The 20,376-nt window shown below is 33.6% G+C and overlaps 2 protein-coding genes across 2 annotated transcripts; one reads left to right on the top strand and one right to left on the bottom strand.

Annotated features, from left to right (window-relative positions):
- Positions 1 to 3,260: 3,260 nt before the first annotated feature.
- On the top strand, positions 3,261 to 7,849 carry LOC145642374 (serine/threonine-protein phosphatase PP1-like). The gene is made up of 4 exons (XM_081693532.1): positions 3,261 to 3,624; positions 5,037 to 5,596; positions 5,682 to 5,913; positions 7,468 to 7,849. The coding sequence occupies exons 1-3, from the start codon at positions 3,411 to 3,413 to the stop codon at positions 5,868 to 5,870; spliced, it is 963 nt and encodes a 320-aa protein (XP_081549658.1). The 5' UTR covers positions 3,261 to 3,410; the 3' UTR covers positions 5,871 to 5,913; positions 7,468 to 7,849.
- A 920-nt stretch (positions 7,850 to 8,769) lies between these two features.
- Positions 8,770 to 19,347, bottom strand: LOC145642372 (folylpolyglutamate synthase-like). Its single transcript, XM_081693531.1, has 16 exons — positions 19,192 to 19,347; positions 18,830 to 18,972; positions 18,579 to 18,644; positions 18,141 to 18,250; positions 15,727 to 15,787; positions 14,519 to 14,602; positions 14,342 to 14,398; positions 14,198 to 14,258; positions 12,278 to 12,324; positions 11,830 to 11,907; positions 11,224 to 11,388; positions 10,836 to 11,132; positions 10,331 to 10,409; positions 9,787 to 9,936; positions 9,415 to 9,575; positions 8,770 to 9,329 (listed from the first exon to the last, which is right to left on the bottom strand). Exons 1-16 carry the CDS (start codon positions 19,199 to 19,201, stop codon positions 9,270 to 9,272), a joined length of 1,629 nt encoding a protein of 542 aa, XP_081549657.1. The 5' UTR covers positions 19,202 to 19,347; the 3' UTR covers positions 8,770 to 9,269.
- Between the last annotated feature and the right edge of the window lie 1,029 nt (positions 19,348 to 20,376).

Raw genomic sequence — 20,376 nt, 5'->3', positions numbered from 1 at the left:
TCTTCTTTTTCTTTTATCATATATTAAACTTGATTGTATACGTAATATAGACGTAGTAATTAGATCAATTGTTACAGCTAGTGTACAAGCTTTAACTTTATTTTATCAACTTTATAAAAATGTCTAGCTTTATTAACACAATTCAGGTATATTATGATGCTTCTTGGGATTATATTCGTTGGATATCTGAATTTAAAGATTTAAATTTCCAGTTGCATAAATTCTATGTTTACATGAGTGGTGAGTTTTGTACCTTTGTCGTTGTCTCTTTGATGTTACAACTATCTATTTTAGGTCTATTGTTCTTTCATGTGTTGTAACCGTTGATTTAGGATCTTTTTATTAGGTCAACTAACGTTGTACAAAATTAATTCTCCTATGTACTATGTAGGCTATGTTGCATGTTTATGGATTTAAAAATCAATAACAGATTTTTAGACATGCACTTGCTTAATTGCTTTACAAATTCACAACCATAAGCCATCAAATAAATATCTAGATAGTATAGTGGACACTCTTAATTAAACATGTTCCGCATTGTTGCGGGTCCTACATACTTCCAAGGACAACTTTTTTTCTTTGAAAGAAAAGGCAAGTAGTTAAATCGGCTACTTCTATATACATAGTATATTTGTGTGTGCAAACATTATGTAATACATACTCAATTATATTACTAAAACACAGTAAATCTAAGGAAAATTACCTAATAAAACGATAAATGCATAAAGGTAAAAATTTAGTGGACTTTTGATACAACAATATTTTCTTTGTGATACACTACCTTTTTCTACCCAAAAAATAACTAATACCTTCATTTTATTTTTGTTGCAACCTTTTTTTTTTTTTGAAAAAAAAAATTAATAAACACCGTACACTCTATATAATGTTTTCTTGCAACAAGGTGGGTTTTCTTATTAATATTACTAATATTTATTTTCTCACTTTTTTTTCCTACTATTTAAAGGCCAAATCATGATTATTAGTTGACAATTGCTTAGCAGTGTGACTTTATGTGATTTTAAAAAGCGCATGAAATTCAATTAAGATTGAGATTTTGATTGATCAAATATTTTCTAGCTATAACATGGTGTTGTTTTATAACTATAAGATGATTTTTTCCTCACACAAAATATAGATAGGTTTTTTAATTTTTAAAAAAGAAAGTATCATACGTAGTATATGAAGTTTGTGAATTATGTAAACTAATGGATGGGCCAAAGACAAGTACGTAGCATGCACATGCGATCACACGGTTTTTGTAGGCATTTTGATAACCATGCAATAATGTGCTGGGAATCTGGGTATGATGGTATCATCATCATATAATTACATTTTCATGAGAACTTATATACATCATACATCTTACATCATACATGCATGTGATTGTAACATCAATTTATAGGAACTTGTCACTTGTCAATGCATTATTTTCTTGTGGGGAAAGGGTGATACTTGTGTTGACATGCATTGCTTAGGAGTTAAATTATTAGGAGGATATTTATTTATTTTTTAATTTTTTTTTTCTTTTCATTTGAATAGATTCATATATAGTGGGACTAAAACTTCAATTAATAAAGGGAGTAATTATTTTTATTGTACAACGGTTGTACGGAGTTATATACATGGTATATTTAAGCTTATTTTGACTTATTTGCTCATTCGAAATATATTCTAATGAATAATCTTTGCTAACGTTTTCTCTTAAAAAAAAAAAAACCTTATGTCGCTTTGAATCACCTAAGTAATGCTTTGACCAGTCACTTTGCAATTTGCACCCATCATAAGTCTTGAATCTCAGTATGTCTTAGATCTTAGTAATGAGTTGGCTAATGCCAAAATAAAACACATATATTTGCAAACAAGTACTATACTTATTATTGGTCATTCAGTTTATCACATCTTTGTCTTATGATAAATATAAGGTTGAAGACTATGCAAATAATTTCATGGCCTTGAATCCTTGACTGTTGCGAATATGGTGCATATTATGGATCATAATCATCAATCAATCTCTAAAAGCTGGCATGTTGCCGGCTTTGATGCATGTGGTACAACTATATCAATATTCATCACACTTGAAATGACAACATCCCTCTCTACCTCACAAGATAAAACCACGTATTATGGCTATTGTACTTTCGATTTAAAAAAAAAAAAAAAAAGGTTTGATTGAAGCTTTATATCCTTTTCCATTTTACTAAAATAATAAAAAAAGTTCTTCTCACTTCAATGAATTTACTTTGGTTGAACTTCACTTTTCTTTCTTTCTTTCTAATTTAACTTTACTTTTATTCAGCTTATATTTACCAAGTTTAACTCTATTTATAATTAAGGAGCCTAACTTTGTGTAACAAAAAAGATAGTATTACCAGGTTTAAATGCTTGGTATAATAGTGTCAAAATTATTTGATAAAGTATGAAATTAAATAAATACATACTTGTGTATGTTGTCAACTCGACAGGCTTATTAGCGAGCAAGAAATATATCATCCACAAATCATGGCATATGATTCTAAGAGATGAATCTATATGTAAATTCCCATTTAAATTTTCTAATGGAAATATAAAAGTTTTGAAAACATGACAAAACTAGAAAACGAGTTACGTACTCAAACCACTCATGAACTGGTCCTAACCATGACAATTGAGGATCAACAAAAATAGTTGTCAACCTTGAGCATCAAGTTCTAGCTTCCTAAATCAATGAATCATCTACTTAGGGCACCACCCTCAAGAATCCCTTATTCGCTCGCCGCAATTCTTTAGGGAAATATATATAATTGTCACTGTCGTATCTCGAGCTATAAAGATCAATCAAGTTTAAGTTATGCTTGAACTTGTTTTTATAAAAAAATTATGGAAAATGCTTGAACTTTCTTAGAGGAACTTAAGACGCAAATGATTTGGATGAAATAATTCATATAAATGAATTAAATAATTCTCTATCGACAATTTCAATTTTGCTTATGACATAATTTTACATCAACACGTCTCATTCAAAATCATTTAAATTTGCAAAAATTACATTATCCATCAAAATCAAAAGTACCTTCCCACATTCAAGATTTGAAAATACACCAATAAATGATAAAAGGCCAAAAGGACCCACTCATAATCCCACACAAATCACAACACATGAGAGTTAAGAATTTCAGATAAATAACAACAACAATAATTACGAAGTAATAAAAATAAAAATATCAATTTTAATTTTCCTTTTTTTATTAATCAATCAAATACTTTTCCCTCTTTCGTCTTTCTCTCTCAGCGCGAGGGAGAAAGTGCAAGTGCGCTCTTTCTCTCTCTCTCTATCTCCTCTTCACCCTTTTCCCCCTTTCAAATTTCTAGGGTTTCAGTTTTCACAATCGATTTCAATCAAAAAGCTCAAATTCTTCTCTTCTTTGATAAAAATGGCGACGCAAGTAGGCAATCAAGGTCAAGGAAGTATGGACCCTACTGTATTAGACGACATTATCAGACGCCTTTTGGAGGTTCGTCTTGCTCGTCCTGGAAAACAGGTCCAATTGTCGGAGACTGAGATCCGTCAGCTTTGCGTTGCTGCTCGTGAAATCTTCATTAATCAACCTAATCTTCTCGAACTTCAAGCCCCCATCAAGATTTGCGGTATTTTCCCCCTTTTTTTTTTTTAATCTTTGCAATTGATGTTTTTGGTTAATTTGGTGTAATTTTAGGGTTAATTTTAGGTTTTGATGGTTTGTTTAATCTACATTTGATTTATTTTAAGTATTATCAAATTGAAGGAGGTTTTCTGGGCTGTTTTACTTGTTTATGCTGAAATGATGAAGTGTTGATTTGTTTATTTGTGTCTGAAATGTTGTTTCTTTGAGTTAATTTGGGAGAGAGACTGCATTGGATATTTGGGTTTGTGGCATTAGTTTGATAATGTAAAATGATGTGCAAAGTTTACTGAGAAAATTGGGGTTCTAGACTTCTATGTGGAGGGGTTTGTGTGTAAAGATGGTTAGATCTAGAAAAGGAGCATTTAATTTGAAGGAGCTTTGCTGATATTAGTTCCTACCAGCTAATTGTAAGGAGCTTGTGGGAAGCCTGAGAACGGTACGAATACAATATCTGCTGTAATTTTTTCAAAAGAGTTAGGGTCACTTTAGTGAGATGTCCAATGGTGGAGGAAAAAGTGATTTTTATTGGAATTTTGTTTTTTCCTAAGGATCATATGGAATGCATTGCCATTTATTGAAAATGCAAGAAAGATATATTTTTTTTCCATGTGGATAGTTGCAGCTTTATATAATGTATTTATGGATTATGAATTAGACTGTTTAAGTTGTCTAGAAATGATAATGTGCAGATGGATCATAAGGGCTGCATACAGTTAGACTTTCATGATAGTTAAGGACTTTAATATTGGGCCGGATTCCACCGTGTAGTGGCATTGTGGATCAGACAAAAGGACAGTTGATTTATTATGCATTGATTAACTAAGAAAACACTCGAATTGGACGGATCAATTCTAGAGGGATGGTCATTTGAAACTATTGGAATATGATGAGAGATTAAGAAGGTTGTTTGGGCAGTTCATGTCACAAAGTAGCATGTTGCAGTGTTTAGCATTGTAGGATTGCTTTGTATTTCTTTACTCCCTCCGTTTCGCACTTTCCATTTTCGGCTGTTTCATATTAGTTGCAACACTACTATATTTGGAAAGAAACTACCATTATTTTATAATTTCTCTCTCCCACTAACCCCATTTTCACAAATATTTTATTATTTCTCTATCCTACCAACCCCAATACTTTCTATTATAAGCCTAGTCTATAATTTTCTTAAACTATGAGCCAAGCTACCGTTGCAACTAATGCGAAACGGAGGGAGTACTATACTTCCTTGTATATGTGCCATTTTCCTGTGTACCTTTATTTATCTTTGGGCCCTGGATTTTTGGGAAATTGTTTGGAAAAGCACTTCTTGTCTGGTTTATTTTGAAATTTATCTTCATTAACTTTGAAAAGTATTTTTTTTTTTTTGCATGCCTAACTTTTGGTATTTCATATTAGGTGATATTCATGGGCAGTACAGTGATTTGTTAAGGCTTTTTGAGTATGGTGGTTTGCCTCCCCAAGCAAATTATCTATTTCTGGGGGATTATGTTGATCGTGGCAGGCAAAGTCTTGAGACGATTTGTCTTCTGCTTGCCTACAAAATCAAGTATCCTGAGAACTTTTTCCTTCTTAGAGGAAATCACGAGTGTGCTTCCATTAATCGGATATACGGATTTTATGATGAATGCAAGAGACGGTTTAATGTGAGACTTTGGAAGACATTCACAGATTGCTTCAATTGTCTCCCAGTTGCTGCGTTAATAGATGATAAAATATTGTGCATGCACGGTGGACTTTCTCCAGACCTGCAAAACATGGACCAAATTAGAAGCTTACCTCGCCCTACTGCTGTACCTGATACTGGTCTGCTTTGTGATTTGCTCTGGGCAGATCCTGGTCACGATGCTAAGGGATGGGCAATGAATGATAGAGGGGTTTCCTACACCTTTGGTGCTGATAAGGTGTCGGAATTCTTGACAAAGCATGATTTGGATCTAGTCTGCCGCGCACATCAGGTTTTTCGCCTTTTCTTTTTGGATAGTCCGTTTTTTTTCCTGATTGTCAAAATGCTGTCTTGCTCAAAGGTTTTGCTGGTTTTAGGTGGTAGAAGATGGATATGAATTCTTTGCAGATAGGCAGCTGGTTACTATATTCTCAGCCCCAAATTATTGTGGTGAATTTGATAATGCTGGAGCGATGATGAGTGTTGATGAGAATCTGATGTGCTCTTTTCAAATTCTCAAGCCAGCAGAGAAGAAGAATAAATTTTTGATGTCGACAAAAATGTGATTCCTGCATAATTATGGACTTATGGTACCTTTGGTCTGATAGGGTACGTCTTTCTGTACCTTGAATTAGGTGGTCTTAAGTCTCATTTCCATACTGCTTACACTGAAAATGTATATTTGGTATCATACCTGGGTTTTATATAGTGGCATTTCCTTTTTTTCTCTATTACCCTGCTACTGTTTGTTTTAATATTTGGGTGCTGGTAGTCTGGTACCTAACATGTGATGGTCTTGAAGTCCTCACTGTTGACCTTATGAGTCATTGAGTCATGACCATGCTTTTTCTTAATTGTTTTTCTGTAGTTTTGTGAGATGCTTATCGCCAATCTATGTTTAAACTTGAAAGTCATCTATACTACCAACTGAGAACTCTGAACTCTTTTAACCAAATGTATGGTTTTCCAACTTTACTCCCTTTGTTCCTAAATAGTGAGTTAAACAAGTTATTGACATCTGGGAGTTGCAAAACATGGACCAAATTAGAAGTTAAACAAGTTATTGACATTTGGGAACTGCTATTCTCTTCTCATGGAGGAAAGCTGCACCAGCTTGTCATTGTTAAAATTTGCTGGAAGAAAGTTTGGACCTTAGATGATGTATCAGAAATATAGAAGTCTAAGGCCACTGTCATCTCTACTGTTTTAATTCCGTATGTGCTCCTTAACTTTCTTTTTCTATTAAAATTTGAAATTTATTCATTCTCCTGGTCTCTGTGCTCTTGCAAATTCAAATTGCAACTTCTTTTATTTTTTGACTAACACATGCATGTAGCTGAAGTTTCTTATAAATATGCATTTAATGTCATCATATTGCATTCTTTGTGCTTTAAAAATAGTCTGTACTGTAGTGTGTAATGCACCTGTAACTGTTCACTAAAAGCTGAAAGCATCTACTATGGTCGTTGGGAACTTTTTCCATGGCAAATGGTTGATTGATCATGAGGAATATGTGATTTTATACTTTTTTTTTTTTTTTTTTTTTTTTTTTTTAATAGCAAAAATATTTCATTAATTAAAAGTCATACGACATCTACAATAGAGATTCGACGTTAACAAATACATAAGATATTGAATCAAATAGAATTTTCCTTCATAAAAACTACGATCGTCGAGTAGATCTTGCACTGCGCAGCATCTCCCGCTTGTATTGCTGAAAATTACAGCCTTGTTGGAGAGACAATCTAACGATCCTTTGTAGCCGTGAGGATGATTTCCTTCTGATTCAACTTTTTCACCAACGAAATAATTTCACGACAATCCATTAGATCTGCTACCATGGATTCAAAACTAAAAAATTTCTCCCTCGAAAAGAGGAGATAAACCTGTAGGTGTTATTATTCGCATAATTTTTAACTGCATGCCCATAGCTACTCAGCTAGTGTTTGTTAGATTATGTGAAACTCCTCAAATTGGAGTCGATTCCATTGATTGATATAAATAGGGTAATAAGAGTGAGTCCTATTTTTGTTAGGAAAACTCAATAGATAAATATACAATATTCTCAAAATATATCCTATAAACCTATGACAAGAATATCTTAACATATATTCTATCAGTATTTTATGTTGCCAGTACTTATTGCCTTTCTCTGCATTCTAGTTGATGGAAGAACTTACATGAAGGCACAAGTAATAGACTTGCTGGTTATTGAGTACATGGAAGTTGCTATGGCTCCTGCAACTTTGGTGACCAGTGACTGAGGTTTCGGGTTAGAAGGATGCAGTCATCAAAATAATGAAATCCTCACGTAGGCTCTTCTTCTCGCCAATGCCTGATGGTGCTAATACCATAATTCAGTTTCTTGTATATGTGTAGTGGCAGCTCTTAGCTTCATTTGTGGGTCATTATTTCATTAAAGATAGACCCATTAGAGAACTTGTGTAATGTGAGTTAGCTTGATAATTCAAAGCCCCTGTGAATTCGCAATTTCACCTCGTGCAATGAGTTTAGTTGAATTATTCTAATGTGTGAAATTTCAAAATATATCAGTGTTGGTTGTTTGAGACTGATGTAAATAAATATCAGCTGTGATTTGGGACACTGATGTAAGGTCTATGAAGAACTATGAAAATCTTCCCGGGCACTCATGGCCGCTGATGGTCCTGTCCATCTAGAGACCAAAGATAGCATCAGTGCTGGAGTTAAGTTGGTAAAACCACCAAACAAACCTAATGAAAAGGTGTTCCATGCTTCTGTGACCTTTCTGAGACTTGATTCGTTATTCCTGATACAGGGAATGACTTGGACTCTCAAAGTGTCATACTGTCGTGGGTGTAACTCTGATCCTCGGCTATTCCTCATCTACTTTCCCAAAATATATGGTGCTGACTGCTGAATAGCCTTTATACTTAAGGATATACTTTCTAAATTTCTTATTTTGTGAATTGCGATACTTTGATTTACACCATTCATGTATTAACTTTAAAAATAATTTTACATTAGATACAAGGAAAACAATCATAATTATGTCAATGTTAAATTAGTTTCAAGTGCATATTCTTTTGGTTCCATTCAAGTGCATATTCTTTTGGTTCCATTCAAGTGCATATTAAAAATATCAACTTTTTATTATTCATCATAACACACTATAAGGACCGTCAAAGTAGTGCATTTAGCAAATGTAAAAGTCTAATTGTTACCGGTATTAAGAATTACGAAGTACAAGTAGACCCAACCAAACTTGGCTTGGCCCGAAAAAATTAGATTTACTATTTGAGGTCCAATCATAATAGAGTAGTAAATCTACCAAACATCCATTCTTGGCAATCTGTACCAAAGAATCAAAGATAATACTCAGACCTCTAATTGCCATGGTATAGCCGATTTCTGAACCAAAGACTAAACATATTTTTGAAACCATATCATGGTTCAATGAATAATGTTGCTGAAAAACTAGGAAGCTTGTCAAAGTTGCATAGTAGATAACTGATTCGAATAAAATATGATGAGATTGGGTGTGTATGTTCATGTTTATATAGATTCGTAATCAATGAAACACTAAAATTACAACACCAGAAATACAACATAAACAAACACATAAAAATTGAAAGATAACTGAGAAGTCTTCAGCCTTTTCTTTCCTTTTTCTCTGGTGATTCAGAAAATAACGATACTAACTGATATAAAAGCTCCAGAAATTGTTAGCCTGGTCAGAATTACCCTGTGGCAAGCAAATTTGTGGGCATCAGAAGTCGTCTCTTGCTACGTCTATCTTTGCCCGTCAACAGTCAAGTGTGCAAATTTTTTTAGACTGGCCAGAAATTGTTAAGTAGGCTGCTCTTAAAAATGTGAGCTTTTGCAGTATCTCAGATGGCTTTCTCAAGCTGGTTATTGAGTCCATTAAAAAACCTTTTGACTCCAATCAATACAAATGCAAGGGACCAAGATTAATTATCTGTGTTTCATTTCCTTATTAATCTCAAAACATCCCCAATCAAATGCAGGGAGCCCGTTACTAGAACCTGAAATATTAACAAACTCATACTAGTTACAAGTTATGCTCGAGGAGGTAGTGTAAGATGCTATCAGAAGAAAAACTTGCTCTACCTGAACACGGACAGACTGATTTTGTCGGGCATTGTCTCTCAGCCATTTGATGGCCAAGGGAAGTGTCGGAAAGACTTTGCTGCTTGTACCACTGATTATACCCTTCTCCTTTTCATCCTGTGCTTCATCAGGACTGAGTTCTGAATCCTTTGCAGACCCACCTACAGTTGAAAAGATTCACTGATTCACATACAAGAACTCATAAAACTCAAATAGGTCCAATACAACCAAATCGAAAATGAGTATTTATTTTTCATAATTTGTCTGATTATCTTGCTCACAATATCTTGCAAATTATGTTTCAAGTCTACAAAAATAAAGCACAAGGGCCAAAATCAGACAATTGATGGTGGATGTGAGAGGTGATCCCACCTTTATCCGCATTAACAAGACTTTCCCATACTCTCTGGAGAGTTAACTGCCATGATAAATCAGCTCGTGTAGCTGTTTGTGGCACATTAGTAGTGACCTTGTTGTATACTGATATATTTGGAACGAAGAACGCCTGTTTAAATTGCACTCCTGATCATCATCAAAATAAGCTTTAGTGATTTAACCAGGAAAAAAAATCTACTCCAAAATTAACGCGAGACAATTTATAACAATCTAAGAAGCTAAATTACTGAATATAGTGATGCTTTTATTATTTCAAAGCATTAAGCTAACTATTACAGTATCTTTAATCTCAGCATAATGTCAAAAAAAGTCCCAACAATTACTAGACAAGATAATAACATATACAAAGGGGTTTCTTCCATCCAAGTCATAGCAATGTAGAAAGCCTAAATAATTATGCAGGCAGTCTAGCAGGCAAATGAACTCTCAGCATGTTAAGACAGATTATGCAATTTCGCATACCACATAAGCTAGGGTAAATAAGCAATTAAATAGATAACTGACTTGATCAACCTATTACCATGACTTGCGCAAGCTTTCACTAAACGTGGTAGAAGCAACTGGGGATCCCGTACAGACATACAATTAAAGAGCAATATCTGCAAGTTTGAAAATAGCAAATTAGTTTTCCATGATTTCATTGTCAGGTATAATATACACCAAAAAGTATCAATAATGTTCTGAAATTTCTTGTCTCAATTCATATTAATTAAACATTCTTCCCTTTTTTTAGATAAATAAGGAGATCAGTTCTAGTTTGACTTTTATTACACCATTAGAACAAGCAAAGCAATAATGTAACTTGATTAATCATAAAGCACGAAATGATTTCATGCAGCAGAAAACTAAAGGCAGAAAATAATAAAATATCAGCATCGTAGCATTGGCTACCGACTGCCAAAACAAAAGTAAAAATAGAATAGGCTACCTAAACTACAGTATGTCTTGCAGGTAGCAACACAACTTCCATAAGTCATTTTCAAATGAACTGCACAACTGAAGATTTGTAAACTCTATACCATTACCTGAGTTGAGCTTTTCCTTGAAGCAGAATTGTGAAAACTATGTGCCATTTCAAAAGACATGCTTGAATTGTCAGAAAGTGGATGCTCTACATAGCTAACTTGTTTCTCATCTTCTTTGATGACATTCGAAAACCATTTTCCACAAACATCCATGCTTTCTGGACTATGGGCTCCATCCATATAGAATACCAAATCTCCATGACCTTCAGTGCTGATATATTGATCAGGGACAATTTGGGCTCTTCCTTGTAGACTAGCAGTTGTCAACCCTTTGATGAATTGCTGAGGCAAGGAGCTCTGATCCACACCAAAATAGATAGATAATTTGATTAATGAATCAAAATTAAATTGAGCCACTTAACAAATTTCATGATTAAAGCAGACATACAGTGTTTAGAAGGTAGGGGACTTCAACATGTCCAGTCCTTTGAAGCCAAGTAGAGCACAAGGACACAGCAAGACCAGCATTTACAAATTGGTGCTCACCATGTAGACCAAGTTGCAAGCCATTTAGCAAGTTAGGGTCTAATGGAGAGGCTACTTGAAGATTTACCTGCAATAAGATTTTGCTGATTAATCACCCACATTTGCAGAACTACTTAAACGATTTCATACCTTAAGATTGTAAGTGGTTTAGTAAATTTACAGGTATATTGAACTTGTAGCCAAATTACAAAAAGATGTAGATCCTAGGAACATGCAACCACAGAGAGAACAAAGGTTGGCTGTTCTGTTGAAATGCAAGAAATTCTTAGAACTAGTGGACTTCGCCTAATTTCATAACACTAAATAATGACTCAAATAAAAAGGACAAAAAAGATAGAATTTGCAGATTTCTTTCCCCTAGGTACATAGTATCAATTTCTCACAAGTGTTCTAAATTGCAATCTGCTCTATCTAACAATATGACAAGCCTTTTAGGATAGTAAGAAAATATACAAGAAATAAACATAAGAATATAATTTCCTTAAACAATAATTACAATTCAACTCACATTCAATTTTGAGGCATTTTCTTCAAGTACAGACATTGCTTCCTCAGGCTGCGGCACAGTAAAAGCAGGAATACCTTGCTGCAACAAAACCTCAAAGTTGTTGAGAGAGAGAGAGATCATCTGAGTTTCACTAATCTTAACTTTGTTTTATGAACATATCTCATCTAAACTTATTAGACCTAAAATAAGAGGAAATAAGGTGGGGAGAATAGATCCCTGAACTCATTAATCATGAACTTATTAGTCCTTCACTTTTTTTTTTTTTTTTTTTTTTTTTGGAATAATCCGTAACTTATTTTATCTAACATAAAACTTAATAATAGAACTTATTAGACCTGAAATATGTAAATATTAAATGGGAGTTAAGAGCCTTAGAAATTCTCCTCGCAGCTCAAGTCACCTAAAAAGTAAAAATCATGACTACTAAAGAGAAGAAACATATGAACACCTTGAAAATGCCAGCTTTTTCTCCAGCAATCAGTCCAAGAGTGTTTCCTACACCAATGTCAAACAAAAAAGACTTTATAAGAAAAGGGAAAGGGAGAACATATAGACCAAAGAACAACAGTAGGAAGGAAGATGATCAATCACACAGTTGTATCATGCAAGTTTGTTAAAACAGCTGTAGGTACATATTGATCCCACCAAGAGCAAGGTGTTGGAATATCAAATAAAACAAATTTTACTATGCTACAGATTTTACTAGTACCATCTCAAATTAAACAAAACTAAGAGTAGTTAGGAGGTGAACTTAGTATAATTTTCTCACTCTATTTCCGGGAAAAGTTGATGGGATCCTACCATTCTCAGCCCTGCTTCAGCAAAAGTCCCAACAGGTTATGGTTGTACCTTGTACATATGTCATGCATCATTGCATCTTCTATCATTTTACTTTGAAAGACCAATTGACTTATTCTACCATAAAAATCTCTGTACTCAGTTTAGTAGAATTCGTTGGACGGGTTTTAAAATAATGATAAAATAATTCCTTTTTTGCCATAATTTACCTAAAGATCTATCATTTATCCAAGCTGAACCAGAAAGACTCAAATTCCAATAGTAACAGATTACGTAGCGTAAATGTGGGTGACCAGCAGCAATAAAACTTCTTATATTTTTCAAAAGAGATATATGACCAACAGTAGTTCGCATATATATATATATATATATATATATATATATATATATATATATATATATATATATATATATATATATATAAGGGAGGGATCCGGTGAGAATAGGTTCATATGTGAGAATTCATACTTATATGAGAATTGATTTTAAATTTAGAACATGTGAGTAAAAGTTTAGAACATACGAATAAAAATTTAGACCATGTGTCTGAAATTAAAATTTAGAACATCTAAGTAATAATTTAGAACATCTATGTGAGTAATATGTTTAGAACATTTGATTTAAGAATTAGAACAAGTGATTAAAAATTTATAAAATATACTTTATGAAATTTTAAACATATGAGTAAAATTTAGAACATCTGATTTAAGATTATGAACATGTGAATAAAAATTTAGAACAAACTGATATAGAATATAGAAAGTGTGAGTAAAAAATTTAGAACATATGAGTAAAAAAATAGAACATACGCTTTAAAATCTGGAACATATAATTAAAAATCTTAGAACACACATTTTAAAATTTAGAACATATAAGTTAAAATTTTGGAACAAGTTATTTCAAATTTATGATATTAAACTTAACTAATTTATGGTTTAGAACATGTGAGTACTAAATTAGAACATTTGATTTAATTTAGAACACCTAAGGAAAAGTTTAGAACATTAGATTTAAAATTTAGAACATACGAGTAAAAATTTAGAACATAAAGAGTGTTCTCACATAAGAAAAATTCTCACGAGAGCCTCCTCATATATATATATATATATATATACTACTATACTTTAATCATTAGATAGTGAGAAACTGAAATAATGCAGATGAGGAACTCTTAGAACAAATCTCTTTACTTTATTGTTTTAAGAGATGGGGGAATACATGTTTGGAGGCCACAAGAGGCTAACACTGATATCTTGCTAAAAGTGGGAGGAATTAAATTTGAAAAAGAGCAGATCTGCGAATGTCACTTCAATAGATTCAAACATAGCATCTGACATGTACAGTCAACAAGGGGAACATTCAAAAGCATTTGGGCAGATGCCTTGAGTGATTAGCCAGCAAAATTCAAGCCCAACCAGACATGATGAGAATAAATCAGAGTCCTTAAAGTAAAAATTCTATCAACAGCTGTTATTCAAGTTTTACCCTTTAGCATGAGCAGTTTGGGGCAATTTTAAATAAGTGTCATCTACAGAATCAAATGTTTACAAACTTGAACAAAATCACTGACCTAGTATTTCCATGTGATCAAATCCAAGGGAGGATATACCACAAACTATTGGTGCCTGTACCTGAAAAATGATAGCATGTATGATCAACATTGGTGGTAGCAGCATAAACACACTAAATGCGATGTATGAAGCATAAATCGCACCACATTTGTTGCATCAAACTTTCCACCCAGCCCAACCTCCATGATAGCTACATCAACCTGTGAATTTTAGCTTGTTATTTAAGGCTTTAAGCAATATTATTCTATCTATCAAATTAAGATAATATTACTAGCAAAAGAAAGAGAGAGATAAACATTAGATAATGTTTCATAATCTACCTGCTCTGCAGAAAATATCTTGAAGGCAAGAAGAGCTAAGAAGCGGAAATATGTAGGCATTGGTATGTCATCGGTAGCTTTTTCCTGCACAAAACAACCACATAAACTGCTTCAATGTGAAGAGAAAACACATCATGACCCCAATGTATCCAAAGACACTCCCACCCTCAGAAAGGCAAGGAGAGTCAAATGCAGAAAGCCTTAATTCCAAAGATCCTATATGGAAGTGGACACAGAAGAATGAAGAGATCAGATTTATAAAAGCATTGCAGGATAGTCAAGAATTCAAGATGTCATCCGTTGCAAGTTTGCAAACAACAAAGCACTTTGTGTATGAAGCAGTGCAACATATGCAATGTTAATTATTGCGAGGACTAAGAAATCTGTTAACTTCCCCTCTCTCCTCCCCCATCCCCCAAAATAAAAAGAAAAAGAAATAGAGAAAATTGCATTCGGCCAATTATCTATTAACAGAAGAGTCCAGGTATAAAAAGGCAACGAGTTAGAAAGGATGATCTCAGATAAGTTGCTTTCTTAAGTTTGCACAAAAGACACAAGATTAGTTAACCTAGAGGCATGGTGGTTCTACATATATCTCACTGAAACCATCTGATTGCTGTAGCACAATTTGCAAATGGAAGCATATTTTTGGTTAATTACATTTTGTCCAAAAGATAGATATCAGCTTCTAATATCATGATTGTTATGATTGCTCAGAGAAGAATACTTTTCCTTTACATAACATGAGTTTGAGTTTGATCACCCTAACCTTCACAGTAACATCATATGTAATATTACATCGAAAATTGAAAATCAAAACATGTATAATTGTATATGTCCTAAAGCTTGTCTGATGTTCTAGGTTGCTCAAGGTGAGAAACATTCAAGACAAATACAGAACAGAAGCTTTACATAACACAAGGGCAAATTGGTGAACATGACAAGCTAAGGAAAAGTTGAGCTACAACCTAAAAAAGGTTTTATACACTCACCTAATCAATATAAAGGGAATTGTATCAAGTGAGCCATGTATCATCTTAGTGAGCTTACGCCTAAGTGTGACATAGTAATAAGTACTAAGAAATTTATATAAGAGATAACTGATAAACTGATAAATGAAACTAAAGACCATTTTACATACTGAAAAGGAGGAATACAATGTAAGAAGGGGCATGACAAACTCAGTCCATAGAAGATTCAAAAGATACCTTTAGCCTGTCATAACACCACCAGAAGTACGCCAAAAACTTTTCTTGACATATTTCAGCACTACAAAAGAGATCAATGCCTCATGAATGAAATGTGAATGAGTACTGCTTAAATAACAAGTGAAATAACACACGCACACACACCAAAAAAAAACAAAAAAAAAAAAAAAAAACCCTCCATTTACTAAGCTAATAGAACCTGTTTATTTCACATAAATATAAAGAGGAAAATATGAGTAGAAGAAGGGAGTTGTCCACATCAACAAAGAATCATACATTTCATAGTTCATCCTATTATAGAGGCCCTTCTCTAAAGGCTACTTTCTTAGTAACATATGCCTACAGGAAGCCATATAAACAATCAGTTAGTAGCAACACTATTCCATAATTCTGATTGTGATAGCAGACAAAATGATTTTATTCTCTTTTGGCAAATATAGGCTGAAAGAGCATAGCGCCGAAATTAATTTATTTTTTGCTAATCCAACCCAAATTAACACATACTCCATCAAATGACTAATTAATTCAAGTTCAGGTACATAAGGCTTAGACTCCAAAGATGGAGGCTATAGGCGTCCAAGGGAAGTTAGACGAGGACAGGGACATCGGAATGGTGTAAGAAAAAAAAAAAGGCAGGAAAATTTACCAACTCATCCACAAAAAATGGGGAATAGGACATGGTACAAATTTTAAGGAAAATCTATAGGCAAAGCAGATGTTTCTCTTCCAAGTAAAAACCTATTACACTTTCAATTGTCAGTTCGTTACTTATCTTTCGAATTAGTCACTACATGATTCCAAAAAGACCTTAAAGTAGAAGACACTTGGATGACAAACCCCTCACCTCTCCAATATTAAAAAGTACACCTAAATAAGGGAGAGACTAACTTCCATTAAACGACTTACCATCTGAATTGGCTTAATTTTGTAGCTTAACTTACTTAAAGAGCATAAGCCAAAAAAATCATAATTCAGATAAAGATGAAAACATCCATGATTATCTTGAGGTAAAGCCTTGGAAAGGAAATTAGATCCAAGAATCCTGATCTACTTACCTTAAAACAATCAGGCCTCCATAACTAAACTTAAATTACATTAATCTTCAAAATCACCGTAGGATGGCTTCTCTTAACTCAAACTTACATTGATGAGCAGACCCAAAATCCCAGTGTTCCCCCACCCCCCTCCCCTCCCCCCAATTCACATGAACATGAAATAAATGAAATACCAATGAAGAAATCCCCAGTACACCAACTTTATTACCTCCAAAACCTTTTCTCCCAACTAACTTATCAATGGCATACCAAACAACACCATTAATGAAAATCCTAATCAACTTCAATATTTGAATCTCTTCCACCACTTTAGTCACTAAGATCATACCAAAAAGCAGTCAACCCACCATTAAAAAGTACAGCTAAGATATAAACAACCCAGGCTACTGAAACGTTGAGAACCCCACTTGCGCTCTTATGAACACTATAATAAGACTATCGATGAAAAATATCTCATCTTCTTACCTATTTATATTGTGACATTAACAACTAAAGCACTGTAAATGAAACATAAGATCAACTCAACTGGTCTATCAAGAATCCATAAAAAAATCACAATAAATCCCGACAAGAAAAGGAGATTTGTCCTACAACATATCAAAGATTAAAACCACTTCCTCACAAAATTCTCCTTAACCATTCCCAATGTTAACCAATAGTAAGTGCTTAACCCATGAACTATATGTCCCTAATGTACAATTAAAAGGGAAAAAAAAAACCTTTTAAGCAACTTAGAATGATTATTTACTCCTTCCAAGTTCCAACTGTCAAAAACCCTATGGTAAGCCTCTTGATTGGACCAATCACATCAGTAGCATATTTATTTCCATAGAAAGCCTTCTCTATGAAGAATATGCTCCTCTAATGTATTTTATTTTCCCAAAACAGCTCTCACTGTCATTGAAATCTCACATTTTTGGCCCTTGAATTTGTAAGGAACCTTTTGTACCAGCTTATCTTCATAAAAGTTCATTTCTTCCATGAAACCATGATACATATATAAATTCCTCCCCCACCCTGCGACTTCACACTGTAATCCATACTCATCCACACTCATGATGATAATTGACAAAGCTACAAAATAAGGCATGTTTGGCTGATCAGTGATTGAATAAGAATAGCACTCACTCAACATGGCATACGAACAAAAATATAATTAGCCATGAAAGATATAAAAGAACTCAAAACATGATGAGTTTTGTAATGAAAAATAAATTCTTATTTTATAAATTATAAGGCAATGGCTGGTATTATGCTTGTCAATTTACAAGGTAACATAAACATGTGCAGCATGACTCAACTTCATACAATTTTAGAACAGTTAATGTGTATGAAAAGAAACATTACATTATAACTTACCCATCTAATAGAAATCTTTCGCGGACATCCATTAAGTGTGGGGATGTAAAAAGCCCGGTATGGAAGCCACAATTGCGTAATATGGACTCAGTAAAAGCACAAGTCGAACCCTATGCAAATGGACATATAAAATAACCATTATTTATTGTCTATAACACAAGTTAATCGTTTCTCTCTTAATGACAAGAAAGATCAATAATCCTACAGCTGACTTGTGAGAGACTACAATGCAGCCTGCTTAATGACATTTTGTTATACAATTCAGTAACCCAACAAACCACAAATGCGAAATCACTTCAGAAATACTCCCTCGGTTTCAAATTAATTGCAACATTTCCATATGTCACGGAGATATGTTTCTGTATGAGTGTATGACAAGTACATGTTCGTTTAACAAATTCATTGTCTAATTAACATAAAAGGATTGAAGACAAATACCTTTCCTTTGGTGCCAGCCACATGTATAACCTTCAACTTAGAAATTGGTTCTTCCAACTCCAATATCTGCGAAATCCCACCCAAACCCAATATACATCATTACCCTAATAGTCCCAAAAAAATCAATTTTGAGACAAAAATGAATTGTAAATCAGGCATAATAACAAAACAATATAACCTTAATATAATCATATAATCAACTAATTTAAGATAAAATGATATGAAAATTAGCATAATAACAGAAATATAACCTTAATATAATCAAACAGCAACTCAAAGCGATCACCACTATTGCTCTTCTCAGCACGAGTTCGAGTAGTAATCAAAGATGACAGCGCACTCATTGCCTCCTCATATGGCGACGGCTTAGGGTCCGCCAATCCATCACCACCCCCTACAATTTATTGAAAAAACCCAGAAATTTAAAAAAAAAAAACAGGGGAAGTTTCATTGAAGTTGAACATATTAAATCAAAGACTGCATTTTTAGAGAAACCCAGATGAAATTTAATGTAATTCTTCATTGTAATGCGTAGTTATGCAGAAATATCATTACCCATTATAGAAATAAACTTGTATGATATGAAAATTACATCAAAATTATAAATTGTTACCTGCTGACATGATGAATGAAAGCTTTAGGATTTGAGTGAATGAAGGTTGGTGAGGAGAGAGAAAGAGATGAAATTAGATAAAGGAGTGAGCAACAAGAGTGGCTGCTGCCGCAACCCAACACAAAGTTTCGTTCTTTAACCGTAGATTTGCTTTTGATTAAACGACAAAAGTTAAAAGTGGCTTTGAATTGATGTCCTATATTCTATTTGAGGTGGGCGCAATTCAGAGATGTCGTGCTAGTTTTTATGACAATCATGATTTGTGAATTTAACTCCACTTAGATCGTACTCGTTATAAGAAGTGGAGCAATGGGAGGTTGTAGTTCGTCTTTAGGGTAATTTGTTGATAGTTTGCCATTTGAAGCATGTCATGGCATTTTCTTGGCATATTCGTCTATTCGATGTTTGGACACAAGTACGAGTGAATATGATCATAAGTAAAGTCTAAGATTTGTATATGAAGTACAATTTTATTTTAGAAAAGTTGATAGAAAATGCAAGTGGTATAAATTGCCTCTAGATCTATTCAAGCGTGATTTGACTTTTCTTCCTCCAAGAAGGCCCAAGCCAGCGAAAGATTTTTGAAGAAGATGAGTTTATTTTGGAATACAAGGTTTGAGAGTTGGAAGGAGTTGAAAGAATTGATATTGGCTAAGACAAAGCGGTAAGACAATAAGGTAGTAGCCGGATCAATCCTTCGATTCATCACTATAAGCAAATTAGTTATGATCTACAATCGCTTTGTTGGTGTGTGATTTGCGGTATGGCAAAGACGACCATGATAATATCTAGATGTTAATACGATGGTTAATGGGGGAGTTGGAGTTAAGTGGCGTATTGTTGGAAATTTCCCATGTGATCAATTTAGGTTAATATTATAAATAATAATTCGAGCGTGAAGTTTTTATATAGATTAGTGATGGACAGTACAATATGGACTAATGGGTTATGTGGTGAGTGGAAGTAATATATAGTAATTTTTGTCTATAACCTGATCTTCTCGTGCACTTCATACAATAACTTATCATAAATCAATCTTATTTAGAGTTCTCCTCCCAATTTCAAGAGATCTTTGGATTGATTATCATCACCCACTCTTGTGGCTCTCTAACACCCAAAAAATAAATAAATTCACATGTACTCAAATATCACAGTTCACAACATATATAAATGCCTATTAAACAT

This window comes from Chenopodium album, chromosome 8, assembly GCF_948465745.1.
Source record: "Chenopodium album chromosome 8, dcCheAlbu1.1, whole genome shotgun sequence".
NCBI classification, from domain to species: Eukaryota; Viridiplantae; Streptophyta; class Magnoliopsida; order Caryophyllales; family Amaranthaceae; genus Chenopodium; species Chenopodium album.
The sequence above is the reverse complement of the archived record's forward strand: the minus strand, read 5'-3'. Positions and strand labels throughout refer to the sequence as shown.